Source organism: Macaca fascicularis, chromosome 7 (genome assembly GCF_037993035.2).
Source record: "Macaca fascicularis isolate 582-1 chromosome 7, T2T-MFA8v1.1".
NCBI classification, from domain to species: Eukaryota; Metazoa; Chordata; class Mammalia; order Primates; family Cercopithecidae; genus Macaca; species Macaca fascicularis.
The window spans coordinates 48854550-48881177 of record NC_088381.1 but is presented as its reverse complement, the minus strand read 5'-3'; the positions used below and the strand labels follow the sequence as shown (position 1 = coordinate 48881177).

The following is a 26628-nucleotide window of genomic DNA, read 5'->3' as shown; positions in this document are numbered from 1 at the left end:
TCGTGATCCACCCGCCTGGGCCTCCCAAAGTGCTGGGATTACAGGCATGAGCCACCATGCCTGGCCGGTAATATATGTTTTGAAAAAGTTCCCCGGATGATTTTAATGAAAGCTCATGTCTCGCATTTGCAAATACAGATTTTCGAAGTATTTTAGCAAGGACTGGCTTGTGATCAAGATGGATTTCTGAGTGGTATTTTGAGACAAACCCTCCTTTTTGTACAACGAAAACCAAAAAACAAAGCAGTAATTGATAAAATAACAAAGATAAAACCAAACTGACAAAACTAGGGCTCAAAAAATGTAAACATTTCTGTGTTTCAGGAAGGAGCAGGTGAGGTTTTGGCTGCTTTGAAGTAATAGGGAAGTGTAATTAGAGTTGGGCTTATTGTTGGAAACAGTGGACCAAGATAGGACTCCTCTGTTAAAAAAGATGTTTCTAGGCCGGGCGCGGTGGCTCAAGCCTGTAATCCCAGCACTTTGGGAGGCCGAGGCGGGTGGATCACGAGGTCAGGAGATCGAGACCATCCTGGCTAACATGGTGAAACCTCGTCTCTACTAAAAATACAAAAAACTAGCCGGGCGTGGTGGCGGGCGCCTGTAGTCCCAGCTACTCGGAGGCTGAGGCAGGAGAATGGCGTGAACCTGGGAGGCGGAGCTTGCAGTAAGCCGAGATCGCGCCACTGCACTCCAGCCTGGGTGACACTGCGCGAGACTCCGTCTCAAAAAAAAAAAAAAAAAGATGTTTCTGAGTTTACTTCCAGGGCTGCCATATTATATAACTTTAGGGATTAGATTGTAGTTACTTAGTACAGTGATCTTTAACCTTTTTGGCACCAGGGACTGGTTTCATAGATGACAGTTTTTCCACAGATGGGGTAGTAGGGGATGGTTTCGGGATGAAACTAGTCTGCCTCAGATCATCAGGTATTAGGTCATCAGGCATTAGTTAGATTCTCATAAGGAGCATGCAATCTAGATCCTTTGCATGTGCAGGTCACAATAGTGCTTATGCTTCTATGACAATCTAATGCTGCTGACTATCTGACAGGAGGCAGAGCCCAGGCAGTAATGCTCACTCGCTTGCTGCTCATCTTCTGCTGTGCGGCCCAATTCCTGACAGGCCATGGACTGTCACTGGTCCATGGCCCAGTGGTTGGGGACCCCTTGACTTAGCACATCTTCTGGAGTGGTACAGGTCACAGCCTCTCTGGCTGTAAGAAGATTTGCTGCTGACTGCTGCCAGATGCCATAGCTTATATGAACCAAATACTTAGGGATTCAGGAAACTAAACATAGCTATACAACTAGGAACCTGGTAACTCAGAGTATATCCTCACTGTTATTGTAGAGCAGAATCTTCATCTAGACTATCTGTAAGAAAACTGTTTATGAGATAACTGAGGAAATTTGAATATCAATTGATCATTTAATACCAAAATTTTTTAGTTAAAAAATATATTTATGATACTGTGGTTCTCTTAAAAAAGTAGTAAACAGGTCCTCAGTAAGTGTTTGTATGAAAAACAAAAGAAGTTCCATCAAAAGTCCACTTGTAAAGCTGAATTCTCAAACATACAAAGTCATCTCATGCTAAGGAGGATATGAAATAAACAACCAGAAGAGCAGTTCAGTCTGGATGACGTTTCAATGTTAGTCTGAAAAATATTAAATTACATACTCAGGATTTTCAAAAAGAAAAGGAGTAATAGCCCTTAAGTATAAATAATTTCGGAATGTAAACTGGCAGAAAAAAGATCAGGTGGATTTGAAAATGACAAAAACTTTAGGAGTGAAAAATATAGTTGTAATTTTTAAAAGCCAACAGCATGGTGTTCATGAATGAGAAGAGTCAATAAGATGTCAGTTATGTCCAATATTAATCTGTAAAATCAATGCAGTATTAAAATCTGAAAAGATTTTTATTCATGATAGTAAACATGTGAACTTAAACATTTTTATGGTAGAGTAAATGGCCAACGTAAAATTTGTAAAGAACAACACATTAAGGTAATGTGCCCTTCAGATACCAAAATTTATTATAGGACTGTAGTAATTAACAGAGGTTCGGGGTGGAAAAATAGACCTATGGAATAGAATATAGAGCCCAGAACAGATTGATAGGTACAAATCCATAGATGGAATCTATTTTTAGTATGCTATGAGATAGGACTGTTAATTTTCTTCACTTCAACTCAGATTAGCAATTGAACCAGTACCACAGTGAAATGTTTATCCTTTCCTAACTAGTTTTTTTTTAATTTTTTTTTTTGAGACAGAGTCTCACTCTGTCACTCAAGCTGGAGTGCAGGGGTGCGACCTTAGCTCACTATAACCTCTGCCTCCCAGGATCAAGTGATTCTCCTGCCTCAGGCCTCTGGGTAACAGGGATTACAGGGACGTGCCACCTTGCCTGGCTAATTTTGTATTTTTAGTAGAGACAGGGTTTCACCATGTTGGCCAGGCTGATCTTGAACTGCTGACCTCAGGTGATCCTCCCGCCTTGGCCTCCCAAAGTGCTGAGATTACAGGTATGAGCCACCACCTGGCCTATATGTCTGGGTTTTTTTTGTATGTTCTGTATTAATCTCTGTGTTTGAAAGACCATCTTGGCAAAAGGGAAAAAATAGTTTCTTGATTAGAAGACTGACAAATATATAGTAGTATGAGAGGATAGAGAGTACCCTGGGCAACATGTTGAAACCCCGTCTCTACTAAAAATACAAAAATTTAGCCAGGCAAGGTGGCGTACACCTGTAGTCCCAGCCAGGTTGAGGTGAGAGAATCACCTGAGCCAGGGAGATGGAGGGTGCAGTGAGCCAAGATCACGTCGCTGTACTCTAGCCTGGGCGACAGAACAAGACCCTGTCTCAAAAAAACAAAACAAAACAAAAAACAAAAAAAGGGAAGTAACTGAAAGTATTTCTTATTTTTTTTTAATAGCACATCATCCTTCTATGTTAAAGGATGAAATAAATAAGGGAAATATTGATGACACATGAGAGTGGTTTTTTTGGGGGGCATATAACTAACTAATGAAGATGATAAGAAATAGGTTTTATCAGCCCTGGAAAGTGTGTGGGGCATATTTTCTCAGTAGAAGACAGGAATGGAATAAGATAGATGAGGTAAAGATAGGAATAAATTTTGAGTTGGAGAAGCCATTTGAAGGAAATCACTATTTTCTCAGTGAGGTATAAAAGTTGAAATCATTCTTCTAGAAGTGTGATATACTGTATATGAGGTTTGAGAAGATGGGAAGAAAATGCAGAATACTTGTAAGGAATGCAATAAATAAGGTTAGGTAAAAAGATATAGTGGTAGCATTGAAGGACAAAGGGAAGCTGAATAAAATTTGTAGTGGTGCCTAGTTGTATAATTTTGTTAAATTTACTCAGCAAGTCGGGGGAAGGATTCTTTTATTGCTCTTGCCATACTCCCTTCTTCCCACCTTGTGGGAGGGAGGGAGTCAGAACCTAGAATTCCTTGAAAATATATGTCTATCTCTTTAGTTGGTTTCTCTCACCATTTTCTTGGTTTTATGTAATTTCTCTGTTTATCCATCTTCTTACTGTTTTTAACAAATTTAACAAAATGTTTGCTCCATTGTTGGAAATCTTTCTTGTTTTTGCTTTATCCTTAAGAAATTTTGGGTACAGGGCAATTAGATTTGCATGATTATTCTGTCTTAATCCAGTCTTTGTTAAGTATAAGGAAAGAACTTGGTTCTAATCACAATTTCTTTAAAAACATTTGAGACAGCAGGGGAAACATTTTTCTTTCTACTCTTTGGATTTTTGTATAATAAAACATTGAAATATATGTTTTTTTGGCAAGTTACTATTTTTAGAAAGTGCCTAAATTTGGACAGTGAAACTTAATATTATGTGGTCTCGATGAAACTGTTGCTGTGCTAAGACACAAGTTAGTATTTTGTGTTTTAGAAGATGTAATCAACATGCTTGTTAAGCTTTTCTTTCTTGAACATCAGAAAGCAATGCATATTTACTTCTAAATATTTTGCATCTTTTATGTTACAGTTACTTTACCAAGAAAATGGTTTGCATGACTTTGAACATATACTATCCATGCTGATGGGACAGGATCCAATATGAATATAAATGATGGAGGAAGACGACGCTTTGAAGATAATGAACATACATTACGGATCTATCCTGGGACTATTTCGGAAGGGACAATCTACTGTCCTATTCCTGCCAGAAAAAACTCCACAGCTGCTGAGGTGATTGAGTCTCTTATAAACAAACTTCATCTTGACAAAACAAAATGTTATGTTCTAGCGGAGGTAAAGGAATTTGGTGGAGAAGAATGGATTCTCAATCCAACAGACTGTCCAGTTCAGCGAATGATGTTGTGGCCCCGAATGGCTCTGGAAAATCGCTTAAGTGGAGAGGACTACCGCTTTCTTCTGAGAGAGAAAAACCTTGATGGATCGATCCATTATGGTAGCCTGCAGTCATGGCTACGGGTAACAGAAGAACGTCGCAGGATGATGGAACGGGGTTTTCTTCCACAGCCTCAACAGAAAGACTTTGATGACTTATGTAGTTTACCTGATTTGAATGAGAAAACTCTCTTAGAAAACCTACGAAATCGCTTTAAGCATGAAAAAATTTATACCTATGTTGGCAGTATTCTAATAGTTATTAACCCATTCAAGTTTCTTCCTATTTATAACCCCAAATATGTCAAAATGTATGATAACCACCAACTGGGAAAACTTGAGCCCCACATTTATGCTGTGGCTGATGTAGCTTATCATGCCATGCTTCAGCGCAAAAAGAATCAGTGCATCGTGATTTCGGGAGAGAGTGGTTCTGGGAAGACTCAAAGCACAAACTTTCTTATTCACCACCTTACCGCTCTCAGTCAGAAAGGATTTGTCAGTGGAGTAGAACAGATTATTCTTGGAGCTGGACCAGTACTTGAGGTAAATATATAGAAATCTTGTTTTTGATTTTAATTTTAATTTTTATCCTTTGAGGTGGGGGGTGCACCATTCCTGGAGGTATTGCAATACCAGATCAATGTGTGGAGTAGATCAAGCAAGATCCTATTCCATCTCCCTGCTTCAAAAACTCATTTAGAGCTGGGCGCAGTGGCTCGTGCCTGTAATCCCAGCACTTTGGGAGGCTGAGGTAGGTGGATCGCCTGAGGTCAGGAGTTCCAGACCAGCCTGACCAACATGCAGAAACCCGTCTCTACTGAAAATACAAAAAAAAATTAGCCAGGCGTGGTGGTGCATGCCTGTAATCCTAGCTACTCGGGAGGCTGAGGCGGGAGAATTGTTTGAACCCGGGAGGCGGAGGTTGTGGTGAGTCGAGATCATGCCATTGCACTCTAGTCTGAGCAACAAGAGCGAAACTCCGTCTCAAAAACAAAACAAAACAAAACAAACAAAATTGTCTTTGGATAGAAGACATTCCAGATATTAAACTTATAAAAACAGAACTACACTTGATCTTAGCCAGAAGGCTGAGAAGCTATAGAAATACTGTTCTTGCTACTCTGGGCACACTGCCTGCAGGGTAGCCCTGCTCCACAAGGAGCAGCAATTTAAAAAAAAAGAAAGAAAAATACTGTTCTTATTCTTAAACATATCTTTAAAAAATATTTGATAGATGTGAGAAGATGGAGTAAAACTAAATAGAAGTGTAGACATTATTTTTAGTAACCAAGAGGAACTGGAGGATGGGAAAGCAAAAAAGGTGGTGTGGAAGATTGAGGAGTGTGACAGTGGTAATTTTTTTTTTAAGTGAGTGTCTTTGGGTCATTAATGATGCAAAGAAAGAGATGACTGTAGTCATTGTATATCCTCCTGTAAGGGGAGAAAGCAGAGGCAGGTCCTGTCCGTAACTGCATTGTGATGGTTGGTGAGAATATTTTTGCTGATGTATTTGTATTTCTGCAAGCTTAACAGCTGTGCCTAGCATTGAAACTTGTAATAATGTAGAGAATATGGAAAAAAATGTTTAGTTGTGGAATGTTTTACAAGTAATACCATCCAATGTCCAAAGGAAAGATAATACAGAAGGATAAGTACTCCACAATCTCACTTATATGTGGAATCTGAAAAGTTGAATGCATAGAAACAAAGAGCAAAGTGGTAGTTACTAAAGGCTGGGGGAATTGGAGAGATATTGGTCAAAGGACACAAATTTTTTAGTTATATAGGAAGAATAAGGTCAAGAGATCTGTTGTACATCATGATGACTATAGTAAGTAACAATACATTATATACTTGAAAATTTCAGGCCGGGCGCGGTGGCTCACGCCTGTAATCCCAGCACTCTGGGAGGCCGAGACGGGCGGATCATGAGGTCAGCAGATCGAGACCATCCTGCCTAACACGGTGAAATCCCGTCTCCACTAAAAAATAAAATACAAAAAACTAGCCAGGCTAGGTGGCGGGCACCTGTAGTCCCAGCTACTCGGGAGGCGGAGGTAGGAGAATGGCGTAAACCCGAGAGACGGAGCTTACAGTGAGCCGAGATCTGGCCACTGCACTCCAGCCTGGGTGACAGAGTGAGACTCCATCTCAAAAAAAAAAAAAATTTCTTTCTTTCTTTTTTTTCTTTTGAGACAGAATTTCGCTCTTGTTGCCAGGCTGGCGCGCGATGGTGCAATCTCGGCTCACTGCAACCTCAGCCTCCTGGGTTCAAGGGATTCTTCTGCCTCAGCCTCCCGAGTAGCTGGGATTACAGGCATGCGCCACCACACCTGGCTAATTTTGTATTTTTGGTAGAGACCAGATTTCTCCATGTTGGTCAGGCTGGTCTTGAACTCCCGGCCTCAGGTGATCCACCTGCCTTGGCCTCAAAGTGCTGGGATTATAGGCATGAGCCACTGCCCCCAGCCTATACTTGAGAATTTCTAAGAATAGATTTTAACTAGTCTCAGTACAAAAAAATGATAAGTATTGTGAGGTAATACATAAATTAAGTAGCTTGATTTTGCCATTCTACACTGCAGACATATGAAAACATCATGTTATATACCATAAATATATGTAATTTTTGCTTGTCAATTTATAAAAAAAAAAGGAAAGGGAATATAGTGTTGGTTTTAGACCTGAAAGGAAAAGGTAATATTACTTAGTTGTCTTTTTAAAAGGTATTTTGTAGGTATAATTGAAATACAGTAAACTGTGTATATTTAAAGTGTACAATGTGATAAACTTTGACATGTATATACCCATGAAACCACCACAGTCAGGATATTGAACATATCCATTATCCCCAAAGTTTCTTCATACCTCTTTGTAATCCCTCTTTCACACTCCTTCCCATATACACCCCACCCGTATATGGGAAACCAGTTAAGTTCTTTCTGTCACTGTAGATTAGTTTGCTTTTTCTACCATTTTATGTACATGGAACCACATAGTATGTACCCTTTTATATTTGGCTTCTCCCACTTGGTATAATTATTTTGAGATTTATCCATGTTGTTGCATGTGTCAATAATACATTCCTTTTTGTTGCTAAGGTAATAGTATTCCATTGGATATCACAATTTTTAAAATCTATTCACTTGTTGATGGATATATGGGTTGTTTTTAATTTTTGGCTATTACATTCAAGTTTATATAGACATACTTTTTTTCTCTTCAGTAATTATCTAGGAATGGAATGACTAGATCAGATGATAAGTATGTGTTTAACTTTTTATTAAGTTCTTTAATTTCTCTTGGCAGTATTTTATAGTTATTAGTGTACAGATCTTTTACATCTTTGGTAAGATTTATCTCTCAGTATTTTTGAGGATGTTATTATAAATGGTGTTCTACAATTTTCAATTGTTTGTTGCTAGTATATAGATATACAGTTGATAGTTACATGTTGATCTTCTGCAACCTGGCTAGACTTAAGTATTAGTGCCATTAACCTTTTTTTTTTTTTTTTTTTTGAGACGAGGTCACCCTCTATTGCCTAGGCTGGAGTGTAGCGATGTCATCATAGCTCACCGCAGCTGCAATCTCCAGGCTCGAGTGATCCTCCCTCCTTAGCCTTCTGAGTAGCTGGCCTTATTGGCCTGTGTCGCTATGCTGGGCTACTTTTTTTTTTTTTTTTTTTAAAGTAGCGATGAGGTCTCACTATGTTGCCTAGGCTGACTGGTCCTGAACTCCTGAGCTCAAGTGATCCTCCTGTCTTGGCCTCCTAAAGTGCTGGGATAACAGGAATGAGCCACCGCACCTGCCCACCCCCACACCAACTTTTTTATAGATTCCATTGGGTTTTTCATATAGTCAGTCATGTCTGTAAATAAAAAGTTTTTCTTCCTTTCTAGTTTGGATGTTTTTTTTTTTTTCTTGCTTGATTTCACTGGCTACTCCAGTATAATGTTGAATAGAGGTGGTTGAAAGCAACGTCTTTGTCTCGTTTCTAATCTTAGGGGAAAACATTTAGTTTTTAGCCATTAAGTTATAATGATAGCTGTTGGTTTTGTGTAAATTCTGTATCAAATTGAGCTTGATTCCTTCTATTCCTAGCTTGTTTAGATCTTTTTTCAGGAATGGATGTAAAAATTCATTCTGTCACGTGTTATTTCTGTGTCTTACTGAGATGATTTTTCTTTTTAACTTTGTTAATGTGAATTACATCATGAGGGACATTGTTTTCTTTCTCATTAAAAAAATTTTTTTGAGAGTGGATCCCACTGTGTTGCCCAGGCTGGTCTCAATCTCCTGGGCTTCAGTGATTCTCCTGCTTCAGCCTTCCAAGTAGTTGAGATTACAGGCATGCACCATCATGCCTAACACTGTTTTCTTTAATGTCTTTTTTTTTTTTTTTTTTTTTTGCATTCTATCTTTTGCATTGATAGAACTATCAAGTCTCATAGGATGAATTGGGAAGTCTTTTCTCCTCATATTTTTGGAAGAGTTGTGTAGAACTGATTTTTTTTTTTTTTTACTGTCAGTGTTGGAATTCATTAATGAAGCCATCTGGACCTGGTGTTTTTTGTGGGAGAATTTTAAACAAGGCTTCAATTTTTAAAGTAGATATAGAGTTATTCATATTACCTTTTTTTTTTTGTAAGCTTTGGTAGTTTGTATCTTTCAAGAAATTTGCTTAATCTAAGTTACCATATTTATTGTCATAAAGTTTTATATAATAGTCCCTTATTGGGAACTGCTGCAGCTGCCACCGCTGCTGCTGGCTCTGCAGCTGTAGGGGACCCGTGCTGGTATGCAGGTGAAAGGCACTCTTTGCCTGCTGAAAGTTCCCACGGAAAAACTACCATCTCCTCAGCTCACCATGGTGTACGAAACTGATTTAACTACGGGAGATGCTGGGGCTTCCAGCACTTACCCTATGCAGTGCTCGACCTTGCGCAAAAGTGGCTTCATGGTGTTCAAAGGACAACCATGCAAAATAGTGAAGATGTCAACTTCCAAAACTGGAAAACATGGTCGTGCCAAGGTTCACCTTGTTGGAATTGCTATTTTCATGGGCAAAAAAAAAAAAAAAAAAAAAGATATTTGTCCTTCTGTTCACAACATGGGTGTTCCAAATATTCAGACACATGATTATCAACTGATACGCATTCAAAATAGTTGCCTTCCCCTGCCGACAGAAACAGATGAAGTTCCTGAGGATCTTAAACTGCCAGAAGGTGAAGTAGGCAAATAAATACAAGGAAAATACAATGCAGGTGAAGATGTGTCTGTCATGTGTGCAATGAGTGAAGAATATGCTGTAGCCATAAAACCCTGCAAATAAATGGGAGCCTTGACCTCCCTGGCTTAAGCAATTCTCCCACCTCACCTTCCCAAGTAGGTGGTATTACAGGGATGTACCACCACGCCTGCCTTATTTTTGTATTTTTTGTAGAGACAGAGTTTTACCATGTTGCCCAGGCTGGTCTTGAGCTCGCAGGCTCAAGTGATCCACCTGCTTTGTGCTAGAATTACAGGCTTTTAAAGTGCTAGAATTACAGGCTTTTAAAGTTTTTAGTATGATCTCTGAGGTCATTAATTTTAGATCATTCTTCTTTTCTAATATATTTATTTAGTGCTGTAAATTCTTTCGTAGGTACTGCTTGTACTGCTATCCCACAAATTCTGATATATTGTGTTTTCATTTTTATTTAGTTTAAAACATTTGATAATTTCCCTTTTGATTTCTTTTTTTGTGACTTATTCTTTATTTTTTTGTTTCCTGCTGTAAAGCCATAATTATATAATCAGTATAGAAAGAAATGTATAAAATATTGTTGTAGAAAATACTGGGTTCTTCGGGAGGCAGAGATTGCAGTGAGCCAATATCATGCCATTGCACTCCAGCCTGGGCAACAGAGTAAGACTCCATACAGAGTAAGACTCCATCTCAAAAAAACGGAAAATACTGGGTTCTTGTCACATGACCAGGAAAGATTAGGCTCGCAGACACATAGAAGGGTGAGGAGTAAAATTATTGAATGAAAAAGAAAAACAACTCAGCAAAGTAAGATGAAGTCCTGCTAACAGACTGTCCACCTCACTGATTTGATCCCAGGTCTTCACACAGAAACAGGAGAGGCCAGGCTCCTCCCCGCTGCAAATGGCATAGACTTCACAAGTCTTCACCCTGTCTTCCTAGTGTGCGGGTTGGTTAGAGATTCTCCTGGAACCTTTTGTTAACTTGGCTGTCTTATTCTCCCCTCTAAAAACGTGCATCTAAGTGCCATTAGAATAAGGATAAGGATAAGGATGAAGACCGATTTTAACTGCCTCCTGCTGACAGGGGCCACTGTTTTGGAAAAACAGCAGTCAGATCTTCCTAGAGGCCTGTCTACAGGTTCCCAGCTAGTTCCCAGTGGCCATTGTCCAAGGCTCCTAGTTGGATGACCGTTTGGAGCTAGATGGCCCAGTCAGGGCTATGTTCTGACATACTAATGTGTCTGTGCAGGTGGATGAGGTTACGATTGGTGGTCCATAAGCCTAGGGTAATGGAGAGACCAGGTTGCTGCTGCAGGTTCAGGGTCATTTCCCAGCTTCCAGGATGTCCTGGTATCTTAGCTGTGCATCTCCCAGGACCTGTAGATCACAGGGCAATGGAGGCTGTGACAAAGTCACCAGGGACTCCCAAGGTGGAGGACGCAGAACAGCAGAGACAGATCCCCCTACCACCCCCCCTCCTTTTTTTTTTTTGAGACAGAATCTTGCTCTGTTGCCTGGGCTGGAGTGCAGTGGCACGATCTCAGCTCACTGCAACCTCCACTTGCCGGGATCAAGCGATTCTCCTGTCTTAGCCTCTTGAGTAGCTGGGACTATAGGTGTGTGCCACCAGGCCCAGCCAATTTTTGTGTCTTTAGTAGAGATGGGGTTTCTCCATGTTGGCCAGGCTGGTCTTGAACTCCTGACCTCAGATAATTCACCCACCTTGGCCTCCCAAAGTGCCAGGATTACAGGCATGAGCCACTGTGCCTGGTCTGATTTCTTCTTTGAACCATGGGTTGCTTAGATTTGTGTTTAGTTTGTAAATATTTAAATCCTATCTGTTTTTCTTTTGAAACCTAATTATTTTATTATAAATATATATAAACAAAAATTTTAAAGACACTGAAAAATGTACAAATATACAACTGTATTTAAATTTTTTTCCTTAAAGTTTGTTTACAGCTATAAAGCAAAACAGATGTTACCAAATTAAGTACAAACGAAACTTCAAATCAGTGAACTTTAGATTAAGAGTATTACTTGAAAAGTATGGATGGTATTGTTTTGTTGAAATTAATTTGCTGCTCATGAGTGAATATAATACTTTCTAAAACAATGACATACATGTGTCACTTTAGTTTCTTTCACATAACAAATTCTCAATAAAGATTTGTGAATTTAATTTTCAGGAAGGTGTAAATAATTTGAAATATTTTGATGTATCAGAAAACCAAAATCTGAAGTCTTTATCTTTGGCCCACTGCACGTTATATCTATCTAACCTCTGTATAGACTATATAGATAAATTTGGATTTCACTCTCCCTATATATAAATACATATCTCTACTTATATCTGTATTTTTACTTATAGGTAAATAAACATATATAGATTATGTATATATTTTAAGTTATTAAACTAATTATACATGCTATAAAACGCTCAATGCAGAAACGAATGAAGTAAGAAATGAAAGCCCTTTTGTACAAACATTAGGTTGCTGTAACAAAGGTCAAAACAATAAGGGATTAAAGAGGATAGACTCTTATTTCCCTCACATCATAATACACATGGTATCAATCTTGGGCCGATCTGGTTGATTGTGCAGTGATGGGCATGGGCCCCTTCTTTGTGACTCTGCCATTCTCAGTACATGGCTTCCATTTTAGTCTAAGATGGCTGTTTCCTTTTACCCCACTGATTTTTGGTTCTCATGAAGGTGCTTTTTTTGTGTGTGTAGTTGTTAAATTGGTGTACTTTTGTGTGTGGGGGAGCAGTCAGTGGATCTGTGGATCTGTTCCACATCTTGCTGTACCCCAATCCTGCCCTCTGAGATTCTGTCCCCTGTTCTTGATTTATAATTTAATTCTTTTGTGGTTAGATAACACTGTGTTGTATAACTTGAACTCTTTTAAAGTTATTGAGACTTGTGGCCCAGAACATGGTCTTTCATGATGGATATTTTTTGTGCATTTAAGAATTCTGTATTTTGGCCAGGTTAAATAACACTGTTGTATAGCTTGAACTCTTTTAAGTTTATTGAGACTTATGGCCCAGAACATGGTCTTTCTTGGTGGATATGTTTTGTGCATTTAACAATTCTGTATTTTGGCCAGGTGTGGTGGCTCATGCCTGTAATCCCAGCACTTTGGGAGGCCAAGGAGAGTGGATCACTTGAGCCCAGGAGTTCAGGACCAGTCTAGACAACATGAGTGAGACCCTGTCTCTACAAAAAAATGGGAAAAAAATTAGCTGGATGTGTTGGTGTGCACCTATAGTCCAAGCTACTGAGGAAGCTGAGTTGGGAGGCTGAGATCAGAGAATTGCTTGAGCACAGGAGGTTGAGGCTCCACTGAGCTGTGATGGTGCCTCTGCACTCCAGCCTGAGTGATAGAGTGAGACCCTGTCTCAGAAAAAAAGAAAAAAAAAAAAAAGCTGATAGCCTTTGCCTGGTAAGTCCAACATCTGGGCTTTATCAGGAACGGTTGCTGCTTATTGCTATTTTTCATTTTCCCATGCCCATACTTTTGTATTTTTTTGCATGTCTCTTAATTTTTTGGTGAAAACTAGACATTTTTAAATAATAATAATGTTGCATCTCAAAATGAGATTTTCCCAAGGTTTGTGGTTTTTATTTTACTGTTGTTTGCTTGTTTCATGACTTCTCTGAACTAATTTTGTAAAGTCTGTTATATTTTTGTGCATGAGATCATCAAAAACTGTACTCAGTTATAGTGGTTAGTTATGATTAGACTTGGATTTCTTTAAATGCCTTGAAGTTAAGGCTTCCAGTCTTTACTATGAGGTTCTATGTGCTTGTTGGTTCACCCCTTCAGTACTCAGCCAAGTGGTTATCAACTCTGCGTTACCTTTTACTTCCTGCTTACAAAGAACCTCAAGTTCAAAACACAGGTCTCCTGTGTTTTGTGCGCATGGACATATCATGGGCATGTGCAGTGATGTGCGTGCTCATGGCCTTCCATATGCCCATGAATATTTCAGGTGTTTTTGAAGTCCTCTTTGTACATATTATTCACCAGCTTTTCCTTTTAAGTTGTTTGGGTTTTTTTTTTTTTTGCCCCTTTCTGTTATTGCCACCTTAAGCAGTTACAGTGTTTAAACAATTGCTTCTGATTGTTTTTGACAAACACACATAGTGATGGTGGGTGGGTGCAGTGGGGAGTGTGAAGAGGCTGTTTTCAGCAAGTGATTTCCAAGTAAGGTCAAGAAAGTCTTTATGGCACCACTGCACTCCAGTCTGGGTTGACGGAGTGAGACGCTGTTGCAAAAAAAAGTAGGGTGGGGGCAGGCACCATGGCTCATCCCAGCACTTTGGGAGGCAGAGGTAAGTGGATGGCTTGAGCCCAGGAATTCAAAACCAGCCTGGACAACATGGGGAGACTCACCTCCGCCCGCCATCTCTACAGAAGAATACAAAAATTAGCTGGGTGTGGTGGTGCATGGCTGTGTGTAGTCCCAGCTACTCAGGAAGCTGAGGTGAGAGGATTGCTTAAGTCCTGGAGGGGAGGCTGTAGTGAGCCGTTATAGCACCACTGCACTCCAGGCGACAGAGTGAGATCTTGTCTCAAAAAAAAACAAAAAACAAAACAAAACAAAACATACACACTAAGAGATACACACAAAGAACTCTTTGTGAGTTTTTCCAGGGAAATGTCAGATAAGTCAAATTGTGATGATTTTCTTGGGGAACTGGAGTTTGGATGAGTTCCATCCCTGTTGAAGTGGCTTCTTGGGTGTCTTTAAAAAAAACCTCATCATTGTAGGATGTTGGTTTTTCTCTTCAGTGTGCAGCTAGAGAGAAAGGAGTAGTAATAGCACAAGTTAAAATGCCTGATTTTCCTAACCAAGACTCAGCTGTTTTTTCTTGATTAAATGCCACTGCCAAGGGTTCTTGCAATCCTTTGGTTAATTTCCAGAGTTCTTAAAAATTTGAGTTTGACAATTTTTGTCAGCATTCTTGTGCCTTTTATGAAGGAGAGGATGTTTAGAGGTCCTTACTCTGCCATTTTTGCTAATCTCACTCTCAATGATCTTTTCAAAAGATTTAAGTACTAAAAAATATTTTTTGTATTTACTTATGGGGCAACCATTTCTGCTGTTCTTCTTTCCTTATATAGATCCATGTTTTAATGAGATACCATTTTCCTTCTGCTCAAAGGACTTCTTTAATGTTTCTTTTAGTGCAGGTTAGCTTGTGATGAATATTTTCAACTTTGTATATCTGAAATTGTGTTTTTTATGCCTTCTATTTTGAATGACTGTTTTGAGGAGTTAAGTTTTTTTGAAATAAGTAATCTTATATTAAAATTCTGTGAATTTTAAAACATTAATTTTTATAACCATCTGTGTACAATTTTGATACAGAATAGTTTCATTACTCCGTAAAACTCTTCCGATACTCCTTATCTTCATACCCTCTGCCCTGCCATACTTTCCTGACTCATGGGAATCACTTGTCTGCTCTCCATTGCTGCTGTTTTTGTTTTTGAGAATGTCATATAAATAGAGTCCTATAGTATGTAAAGTTTTTTATTTTTTTGAGACCCGGGTTTCAGGCTGTCACCCTGGCTGGAGTGCAGTGGTACAGTCACAGCTCACTGCTGCCTCAACCTTCCAGGCTCAATCAAGTGATCTTCCCACCTCAGCCTCTAGATTAGCTGAGATTACAGGTGTGTGCCACCATGCTGGTCTAATTTTTAAAAACTTTTTGTAGAGATGAGTTCTCCCTATGTTGCCCAGGATAGTCTCAAACTCCTGACTTCAAGCATTTCTCCCCCCTTGGCCTCCCAAATTGCTGGGATTACACATGTGAACCACCACATGTAAAGTTTTGAGACTGATTTCTCTCATTCAGTGTTGTATCTTTGAAATTCATCCAAGTTGTTAAAATATGGCAGTTTATTTTAATTCTGAGTAATATTCCGTTATGTAGATGAATCACAGTTTGTTAAATCCTTCATTTGTTGATGGGCATTTGGTTGTTTTCAAGCTTTGACTGTCACAAAGCTGATGATAATGTTTGTGCTTTGATGTGTATGTATATATAAATTTGTATTTCTCAATAGTAAATAGCCAGGAGTGGTATTGCTGGGTCATATTGTTAAGAGTGTGTTTCTCTGTGAATGTTTTACTTTTTGTTAGATTGTCTTCCAGAGTTGCTCTACCATTTTGCATTTCCACCAGCACTGTATGAGTGTTCTAGTTCCTCTGCATCCTCAGCAGCAACTTGGCATTGTCAATTTTTGTTGATTATTTTAGCCATTCTAATAGGTGTGTAGTAGTATCTCATTGCGGTCTTGACTGAATTTCTGTAATAGCTGGTAATGTTGAACATGCTTTCTCATGCTTATTTGCCATCCATATAACTTATTTGGTGAAGTATCTGTTGCAAGCCTACCTCTCAAAATGGCCCTAAATGACTTTATGTAGTGATAAAAGTTGTGTTGCAATCACAGGTTAAGTACCAGGTAAAGCTTCTGATTGGCTGTTGACATTGTAGCCTTGGGCAGAATCAGAAGTGGCATATATGAAAATAGGAGTAGTACATCACACATTCATATTTCGTATCTCCAAGTCCATATTTCGTATCTTCATTCATTTAAATGTCAAATGCATTACATTTTGATAAAACTTATTTTTTAGGTTTTATCAAAATAATGCATTTGACATTTAAATGAATATTTCTTTGATGAAATTTATGTTTCTGTTTCTACATTTTATTAATCTGTGCTATGTGGTTTTTCTAAATTCCTTGTAAAAAATTTTCTATAGTGGAAAGGGAAAAAGCAGAATGAACAAACTATTCTAGGCATTCAGAACTCAGCAATGTCAAGTTTTTTTGTGTATATAGTTTGCAGATGGTTTGGTGATGGTTGAGAGCCTGGGGTCTTTTCCATGACTTACTAAGGTACAGTATAATCTAAACATAATTTTTATTTAAAATCTGGAGATTTTTATGACTCTTTGCATTTGCTGTTATCATTATAGAATAATTTCTTAAGACATAGTAAAATGTAATTTCACAGAAATTTAAATGCATGCATAGTAAGTAGAGCAGTGGTTGTCAGACTTTGGTTTACGTCTGAACCACTCGAAGGGGGTTTATAATAAGCACAGATTGCTGGACCTTATCCTCAGAGTTTCTCATTTAGTAGTTTTGTGAGGGACCCAAGAATTTGAATTTCTAACAAATTTTCAGGAGATGCTGATGTTTCTGGTCTCAGGACCATGATTTGATGACTACTTGAGTACAGATGTAGTTGCTGGGGCACGAGCTTCGTTGACCTCCTCACCGTGTCTTGTATGTGTGCGTGTGTCTATGTATATGTGCTCTGCACAGTTACAGTTTAGCACAAACAGCTTTGCATTTAGGGAGGTGTTCAGTAAATGGCTACTGTAGGATTTTGGAGTTAGAGGACATGCCGTTCCCATGAGATTATTATAGGAGAAGAAAAAAGCTCTGTAATGAATCATCTCTGTGTCTTTTCTAGTTTTGTTTCTTCAAGTATAATGTGAATGCTCAGGCTAGGGCAGTGGCTTCATTTTTTAAAAACATTTAAATGTTAAATTTCATTGAGCTATATTGAGCTATAACTTACAATATAATGTACACATTTAAAGTGTACAGCTCAGTGAATCTTGATAAATGTATATATCCATGTAACCTCCATCATAGAATTGAACTGTAGATTGTCTTTATCACCCATTATGCCCCTTTGTAGATATTTCTCAATTCCACCCGGATTCCCAGATAACCACTGATGTGCTTCCTGTTACTCTTGTTTTGCCTTTTCTAGAATTTCATATAAATAGATTATATGATATGTACTTTATGCCTGGTTTCTTGTGCTTAGCATAGTGTTTGTTGATATCATTAGTTTACTTTTATTCCTCGCCAGTATTCCATTCCTAGGTACATACTTTGGGTGACAATTTAGGAAGTTTATAGTTCTTATTCTTTTGTAATGAGTACTCTAGCTTTGTTTTAAATAGGCATAATAAAGTATAGTGCATTATGTACTGGAATTTCATTTCATTTATTCTATTCTAAAATTGTAACTATTTTGATGTAATTATTATTTTCCTAACTCCTTGTTACTTCAGTTTAGCAAATTTTTTAAAAAGTAAAAGTATAAATATATTAAGACTTTTTTTAGGGGGGCTTTGGGATGTGAAAGAGAAATCCAAACTGTAAAGAACATTAAGTTTTTAAAATTATGATTTATTTTGGCTGGGCACAGTGGCTCACACCTGTAATCCTAGCACTTTGGGAGGCTGAGGCGGGCAAATTGCCTGAGCTCAGGGGTTCCATACCAGCCAGGGCAACACATTGAAACCCCATCTCTACTAAAATACAAAAAATTAGCCAGGTGTGGCAGCGTAGGCCTGTAGTCCCAGCTACTCGGGAGGCTGAGGCAGGAGAATTGCTTGAACGCAGAAGGCAGAGGTTGCAGTGAGCTGAGATCACACCACTGCACTCCAGCCTAGGTGACAGCGAGACGGTGTCTCCAAAGTAAATAAATAACATAAAATACAATTATGGTTTATTTTACTGAATAGCAGAAAATAAAATCTACTTGGTCTTCTTTCAGTTAATTGCTTTTTTAAAAAATTTTACCTGAACCGTAAATGAGTCTGAACATAAAAGCAAATTGCCCTTTTACTATCTCTTCAGCATTTTGTCTCTGAGCTGACCTAAGCTGCTGACCTAATCCCCCCTCCAAAAAAAAAAGTTTTTTAAGTGAAACTAATGAGAATTATTTATTTTGACAGGCCTTTGGAAATGCAAAGACAGCTCATAATAACAATTCAAGTCGTTTTGGGAAGTTTATTCAAGTAAATTACCAGGAAACAGGCACTGTACTTGGGTAAGTACTGCTACTTAGCAGGCGTAGGCTTCGGAGAATGTTTTAATTTTTGTCTTTACCCTTTTATAAACTATGTATTGTTCATTCCCAGACATGGTGTCAACATTAAAATTCTTCCCTATCAACTTTTTTCTTTTGGAAAAGTTCAAACCTCAGAAAAATTTTAAGACTAATATAACAGTCACTCATACCCTTAACATAGATTTGTTAATTGTAGTCAATGTGTTGCATTTGCTTTCTGTATATTATGCATACATTTGCTCTTTTAAAAAATTGTTTTCAAGGCCGGGCACGGTGGCTCATGCCTGTAATCCTAGCACTTTGGGAGGCTGAGGTGGGTGGATCACCTGAGGTCAGGAGTTCAAGACCAGCCTGACCAACATGTAGTGAAACCCCATTTCCACTAAAAAATACAAAAATTAGCCAGGCATGGTAGTGCAAGCCTGTAGTCCCAGCTACTTAGGAAACTGAGACAGGAGAATCTCTTGAACCTGGAGGGGGGGGAGGTTGCAGTGAGCTGAGATTATGCCATTCTGCTCCTCCATTCTGGGTGACAGAGCGAGACTCTGTCTCTCAAAAAAAATAAATAAATAAAATATTGTTTTCAAGTTGGTATTTTCTAATCTACATTTTTCTATATAACCATATTATTATATTCAAGAAATATAATTTTGTTACAATATTGTTTCTTATTATATAGTCTATGTTCAGAGTCCTCTGGTTGTGTGAGCAATATTCTTTACAGTTTTTTTATTAAATAGACTTTATTTTTTAGAGCAGTGGTAGCTTCGTAGCAAAAATAAGAGGAAAAGTACAGCAAATTCTTACGTATCCCTTTAAACCCCTCCTACCACCACCCTTACCTGTGGTTTCACTTTATGCAGTTTCAGTTACCCAAAGATAATTGAGTATAGTACAGTAAGATGTTTTCAGACAGAGACCACATGCACATACATTTTATTACAGTGTATTGTTATAATTGTTCTATTATGTATTTATTTTGAGAAGGGTCTCAATCGCCCAGGCTGGAGTGCAGTGGTGCAATCTTGGCTCACTACAACCTCTTCCTCCCAGGTTCAAGTGATTCTCCTGCCTCAGCCTCTAGAGTAGCTGGGACTACAGGCGTGTACCACCATACCCGGTTAATTTTTGTATTTTTTGGAGTGACGGTGTTTCACTGTGTTGGCTGGGCTAATCTTGGACTTCAGGCATGAGCCACTGTGCCCAGCCCACTTGTTTTATTTTATTATTAGTTATTATTAATCTCTTACTGCAGTGGTCCTCAGCCTTTTTGGTGCCAGGGACTGGTTTCATCGAAGACAGTTTTTCCACAGACTGGGGGATGGAGGAATGGTTTCGGAATGATTCAAGCGTGTTACATATATCATTAAATTCTCATAAGGAGTGTGCAGCCTAGATCCCTCGCATGTGCAGTTCACAATAGATTTGACATTCCTATGAGAACCTAATGCCGCCACTGAGCTGACAGGAGGTGGAGCTCAGCTTTGCTCAGTTGCTGGCCGCTCACCTCCTGCTGTGTAGCCCGGTTCCTAACAGGCCAACTACTGTGAGTCCATGCCCTGGGGGTTGGTGACCCCTGTCTTCTGTGCCTAATCTATAAATTAAACTTTGTCGTAGGCATGTATGTATAGGAAAAAAAAACTCAGGCCAGGCACCCCTATAATTTCAGCATTTTGGGAGGCTGAGGCAAGCAAATTATTTGAGGTCAGGAGTTAAGAGACTCACCTGGCCAGTCTTGGCTCCCTGCAACCTCTGCTTCCCAGGTTCAAGTGATTCTCCTGCCTCAGCCTCCCGAGTAGCTGGGACTATAGGCGCCCGCCACCACGCCCAGCTAGTTTTTTGTATTTTTTTTTTTTTTTTGTTAGTAGAGACGGGGTTTCACCGTGTTAGCCAGGATGGTCTCGATCTCCTGACCTCGTGATCCGCCCGTCTCGGCCTCCCAAAGTGCTGGGATTACAGGCTTGAGCCACCGCGCCTGGCCGATAGTATTCTTTATACTTCTACACTGTCTCCAAATATTTGTCTACCTTATATTAAACTTTATTATTTATATCAACCAATTTTATTTTTCTTGTAGTGCCTATGTTGAAAAATATCTACTGGAGAAGTCCAGACTCGTTTATCAAGAGCATAATGAACGGTACGTATTTTTATTTGTGTAATTAGATGAAGTTAACATTTGTATCATGCAGATTGACTTTTAAGGTCTTTGTGTATTATGACCCTTAATTCAGTTTACGTCATGCATAGCTTTATGCATAATTGCTATTTCTGTCATGGGCAGAACTTTGCAGTTTTTCAGAGGCTGCTAGGAGATCTTTATTTGGTATATAGAACTATTGCAAACTGTCAGAACAAGTAAGTAGTTTCTCAGTTGTTCCTCATTCCTCTTGGTGAGCAATGTACCTCGGGACTTTTCTCCCATTTCCTTAGTGTTCTTTTTCTAACTTGAGAAAAAAATTTTCAATAAAGCTCTTAATTTGATTGTATTACTTGAGGTATACAGGTCTTTAGAGATGATGTATGTGGTATCCCTCAGATGGAGAAATAAGATAGAGAAGTAAATTAATTATTTGTTTCATCCTGCAGTGAGATTTGGTTAAGAGAGGGTTTGACCTACATTCAAATATTGGATATGCCTTGGGCGTCTCACTTAACTTCTCTGCTTCTTGTTTATTTATTCCCATTTTACAGATGGAGAACTATTAGTAACTTTTTCTAACACATTTTAATGATGATGAAATAAGGGGATATAACTCTTATTTCCTTGGTTTTGGAGAATGAATGAGAGGTGAAGATCCAGTTTTTACAAACCAATTCTCTAGAAGAGTTTGTGAAGGATTGGGTTAATTCTTTAAACGTTTGGTAGAATTCACCAGCAAAGCCATCTGGGTCTGACTTTTATTTGTGTGAAGTTTTGATTATTAATTCAAACACTTCAGTTATTATAGATCTGTTCAGACTTTTTGTTTCATCTGTAGTCAGATTTGGTAGTTTTTATCTTTGCAGGAATTTGTACATTTCATCTAGGTGGTCTAATTTGATGCCAAAAACTTGTTTTATAGTATCCCTTACAGTCTTTTTTGTTTATGTAAGATTGGTAGTAATGTTCCTCTTTCATTCATTCCTGAATTTGATTCTCTGTTTCTTTCTGTGTCTGTCTCATCAGTTTAAAGTTTAATTTTGAAGATCTTTTCAAATAACCAGTCTTTAGTTTCATTGATGTTCTCTCTTTCCTTTTCCTATTTCATTTATTTCTGCTCTGATGCTTATTATTTCCTTTATTCTGCTTGCTTTGGGTTTAGTTTGCCGTTTTTTTCTAGTTTCTTAAGGTGGATGGTTAGGTTATAGATTTGAGATCTTTTTTATACGGGTTTACAGTTATAAAGCCCCTCTAAGGACTGCTTCAGGTGTTTTCCAAGTATTGGGTAGTGTTTCGTTTTTGTGCATCTTGGAGTGTTTTATAATTTTGCTTGTGACTTCTTTAACCCACTGGTTACTTAGGAATGTGTTGTCAAATTTCCATGTATTTGTATTTTGGAAATGTGATTTCTTATTTCACTGCAAAGTGTTTGGAGTAGTTGTATGATTTCAGTCTCCTTAAATTATTGAGACTTGTTTTGTAGTAGACTACACATGGTCTACCCTGGAGGATACTCCATGTGGACTTGAAAAAACATATCCTCCTTATGTTGGCTGGAGTGTTCTATAAACATGTGTTAGGTCTAATTGGTATATAGTAATTTTGAAGTCCTCTTTTTCTTGTTCATCTTCTGTCTGATTACTTTCTTCAATATTGAAAGTGGAGTATTGCAGTCTCTCAGTATTATTGTTGAATTGTGTACTTCTTCTCTTAGTTATGTCAAGTTCTTTTTGTGACCAGGTGCACTGTCTTACTCCTGTAATCCCAGCACTTTGGGAAACCAAGGCAGGTGGATCATTTGAGATGAGGAGTTTTAGACCAGCCTGGCTAACATGGTGAAACTAAAAGTACAAAAACTAGCCAGGTGTGGTTGCATGCGCTTGTATTTCCAGCTACTTGGGAGGCTGAGTCAGGAGAATCACCTGAACCTGGAAGGTGGAGGTTGCAGTGAGCCGAGGTCTCACCACTGCACTCCAGTCTGGGTGGCAGTGCAACACTCCGTCTCAAAAAAAAAAAAAGTTCTTTTTGCTCAATGTTTTTTTGGGCTCTGTTCTTAGACACACATGTATATATTTTAAATTGTTATATCTTCTTGATGGATTGGCCCTTTTGTCATTATAAGATGGCCTTCTTTGTCCCTAGGAGCAAGTTTGGTCTTTATTTTACCTGGTATTAGTAATAATTAGTAATTATTGTTTATCTGGTATTCTCTAGCTTGCTTTTGGATATTGCTTGCATGATATCTTTTTTTTCTCATCTTTTTATTTTTAACCTATTTGTGTCTTTGAATCTAAAACTTGTCTCTTGTAAACAGTATGTAGTTGGACCATATATTTTGTTTTTATCCATTCTGCCGTTTATCTACCTTTAGAATAGAGCGTTTAATGTACTTAATGTAATTATTGATGAGGTAGGATTATTAATACCATTTTGCTGTTTGTTCTCCATATGTGTTAACGATTTTTTTTGTTCTTCTGTTTTTCTATGCCTGCCTTCTTTTGCATTAAGTAAATGTTTTCTAGTGTACCATTTTAATTTCATTGGCATTTCTTTTTATTATTTTTTATATTCTTATTGGTTACCCCGGGTATTGTAGTTAAAATCTTAACTTACAACAATGTTGTTTGGAATACTGACAACTTAATTTTGATAATATACAACAAACTTTGCTTGTATGTTGCTCTTTTCCTTTCTTGCTCCTTTGTCCTGTAACTGTTATGCAAATTACTTCTTTATGGTGGTACATCCATCAACACATTTATAATTACTGCTTTATGTAATTTTTCAAGTTTAATAGGAAAAAAGTGTTATAAATAAAAAATAGGCCAGGTGCAGTGGCTCCTGCCTGTAATCCCAGCACTTTGGGGAAGCCAAGGTGGGCAGATCACTTGAGGCCAGGAATTCGAGACCAGCCTAGACAACATGGCAAAACCTTATCTCTACAAAAATTAGCCAGGTGTGGTGGTGCACGCCGGAGTCCCAGCTACTTGGGAAGCCGAGGTAAGAGGATCACTTGAAACGAGATAGAGGTTGCAGTGAACTGAGATTGTGCCACTGCCCTCCAGCCTGGACAACAGAGTGAGATCCTGTCAGTCAATCAATCAATGAGTTAATTAATTTATACTGTCTTTTATATTTGCCATTGTTCTTTATTTCTTCATGTTTAATTGAATCTTGTCTAGTATCCTTTTATTTCAGTCAGAAAAATGAATTGCCTTTAGTATTTCTTGTAAGGCCCATCTGTAGCTGTGAAGTCCAAGTTTGTTTATCTAGCAGTGTTCTAATTTCTCCTTTATTTTTCCTGGATATATACTTCTTGATTGACATTTTTTTTTTCCTTTAAACATTTTGAATACGTTATCCGTCTGCCATGGTTCCTGATGCAAAATCAGCTGTTAATCTTATATTAGGATTCCTTGATGAGGAATTTCTCTCTTGGTGCTTTCAAAATTCTTTGTCTTTGCCTTTGAAGAATTTTGGTTTGTCAAAATGTGCATTTCTTTGAGTTTATACTTTCTAGAGTTCATTGAGTTTCTTGGATGTGCAGATTAATGTTTTCCATCAAATTTGGAGAGAGATTTTGGCAATTGGTTTTTCAAGTACTCTTTATGTCCCTTTCTTATTTCTCCTTTTAGAACTCCTAGTATGGGCCGGGCGCGGTGGCTCAAGCCTGTAATCCCAGCACTTTGGGAGGCCGAGGCGGGTGGATCACGAGGTCAGGAGATCGAGACTATCCTGGCTAACACGGTGAAACCCCGTCTCTACTAAAAATACAAAAAACTAGCCGGGCGTGGTGGCGGGCGCCTGTAGTCTCAGCTACTCGGGAGGCTGAGGCGGGAGAATGGCGTGAACCCGGGAGGCGGAGCTTGCAGTGAGCCGAGATCACGCCACTGCACTCCAGCCTGGGAGACACAGCGAGACTCCGTCTCAAAAAAAAAAAAAAAAAAAGAACTCCTAGTATGTATAGGAGTCTTTTTTTCTTTCTTTTCTTTTGGTTTTTTTTTTTTTTTTTTTTTTGAGACAGAGTTTCATTCTTGTTGCCCAGGCTGGAGTGCAATGGTGAGATCCCAGTTTACTGCAGCCTTTGCCTCCCGGGTTCAAGTGGTTCTCCTGCTTCAGCCTCCTGAGTAGCTGGGATTACAAGTGCCTGTCACCATGCCCAGCTTTTTTTTTTTTTGTAATTTTAGTAGATACGGGGTTTAACCATGTTGGCCAGGCTGGCCTCGAACTCCTCACCTCAGGTGATCCACCCACCTCTGCCTCCCAAAGTGCTGAGATTATAGGCATGAGCAGCCTTGAACTCTTGACCTCAGGTGATCCACTCACCTCTGCCTCCCAGAGTGCTAGGATTATAGACATGAGCGACTGTGCCCCCCATGGGAGTCTTTTTAATGGTGTCCCACAGGTCTCTGAAACCTTGTTTCTTATCCTCCGTTTTTTTTCTTGTGTTCTTTAGATGAGAGTCTGTTAACCTGTCTTCATGTTTTTTGATTCTTTCTTCAAGTTCACTGGTTCTTCTTCTACCTACTCATATTAGCTGTTAAGCTCCGTTAGATACTTTTTCATTTCAGTTATATTTTTCAACTCAAGAATTCTTTTTTGATTAATTTCTTATGAGTCCTGTATATTAGTCTCTATTTGGTGAGATAGTGTTCTTATATTTTTCTTTAGTTCATTAAATGTAACTTTCTTTAGTTCATTGAACACGTTTAAAATATCTGATTAAAATCTTGTAAGTCTAATGTCTGGGTTTTTTCAGGGACAGTTATTAATACTTTTTCTACTTTGTATCGGCTATACTGTCTTCTTTCTTTGCATGCCTTATAATTTTTGTTGTTGTTGTTGAAAACTGGATTTTTTTTGGCTGGGTGTGGTAACTTATGCCTGTAATCCCAGCACTTTGGGAGGCCAAGATGGGTAAATCACCTGAGCCCCCATGACTTCCGAGACCAGCCTGGGCAACATGGGGAAACTCTTGTCTACAAAAAATACAAAAATTAGCCAGGTTTGGTGGTGCATACCCGTGGTCCCAGCTAGTAGGGAGACTGAAGTGGGAGAATCACCTGGGCCTAGGAGGTCGAGGCTGCAGTGAGTCATGAGCATGCCACTACACTCCAACCTGGGTGACAGATATCCTGTCTCAAAACAAAAATTGGTTTTTGTTTTTGTTTTTGTTTTAAGACAGTCTCACTCTGTCGCCAGGCTGGAGTGCAGTGGTACGATCTCGGCTCACTGCAACCTCCGTCTCCTGGGTTCAAGTGATTCTCCTGCCTTAGCCTCCTGAGTTGCTGGGACTACAGGTGCATGTCACCATGCCCAGCTAATTTTTGTATTTTTAGTAGAGACGGGGTTTCACCATGTTGGCCAGGATGGTCTCCATCTCTTAACCTCGTGATCCGCCCACCTCAGCCTCCCAAAGTGCTGGGATTATAGGTGTGGCCACCACGCTCGGCCGAAAAATTGGATTTTTAAAATAATATAATGTGGCAACTCTAGAAATGAGTCCTCTCCTTACCAGGGTTTGATGGTTGTTTTTATTCCTACTGTTTGTTTTGTGACTTTTCTGAATTAATTTTATAAAGTCGATATTCTTTTTTGAGTGTGGCTATTGAAGTATCTGCTTATTTAACTTAGTTGTCAGGTAATAACTTGACAGAGATTTATTTAAATGCTTGGAAACAATAAGCAAGCCTCTCACTCCTTGCCACAGGGCTCTCTATGTATATTGTTCCATGCCTTCAACATTCAGCTAGGTATTTTACAAATCTACCTTAGCCTTTATTTTCTGCTTGTAGGGAGGTTCAGAGTTAACCAGAGGTGAGAGTTTATATTTAATCTGTTTTTTTCTGAGAGCACATACAACCCTGGGCATGCCCACAGGGTTCTGCACGCAAATGGCCTTCTAGATTCCTAGGAA

At 38.7% G+C, this 26628-nt stretch overlaps 1 protein-coding gene and 2 pseudogenes across 30 annotated transcripts in view; 2 read left to right on the top strand and 1 right to left on the bottom strand.

Moving 5' to 3' along the window:
• Positions 1 to 26628, top strand: part of MYO9A (myosin IXA) — a 306446-nt gene that overhangs the window by 68562 nt on the left and 211256 nt on the right. For all 30 annotated transcript variants that reach the window (XM_073996176.1, XM_073996166.1, XM_073996163.1 and 27 more), the window contains 3 exons: positions 4041 to 4951; positions 18453 to 18547; positions 20646 to 20708. In XM_073996176.1, the coding sequence (XP_073852277.1) occupies positions 4112 to 4951; positions 18453 to 18547; positions 20646 to 20708 (998 nt within the window). In that variant the 5' untranslated portion in view covers positions 4041 to 4111. The remainder of the gene's footprint in view (positions 1 to 4040; positions 4952 to 18452; positions 18548 to 20645; positions 20709 to 26628) is intronic.
• LOC123574939 (U2 spliceosomal RNA) lies at positions 5331 to 5508 on the bottom strand (annotated as a pseudogene).
• On the top strand, positions 6896 to 9854 carry LOC141407213 (eukaryotic translation initiation factor 5A-2 pseudogene; annotated as a pseudogene).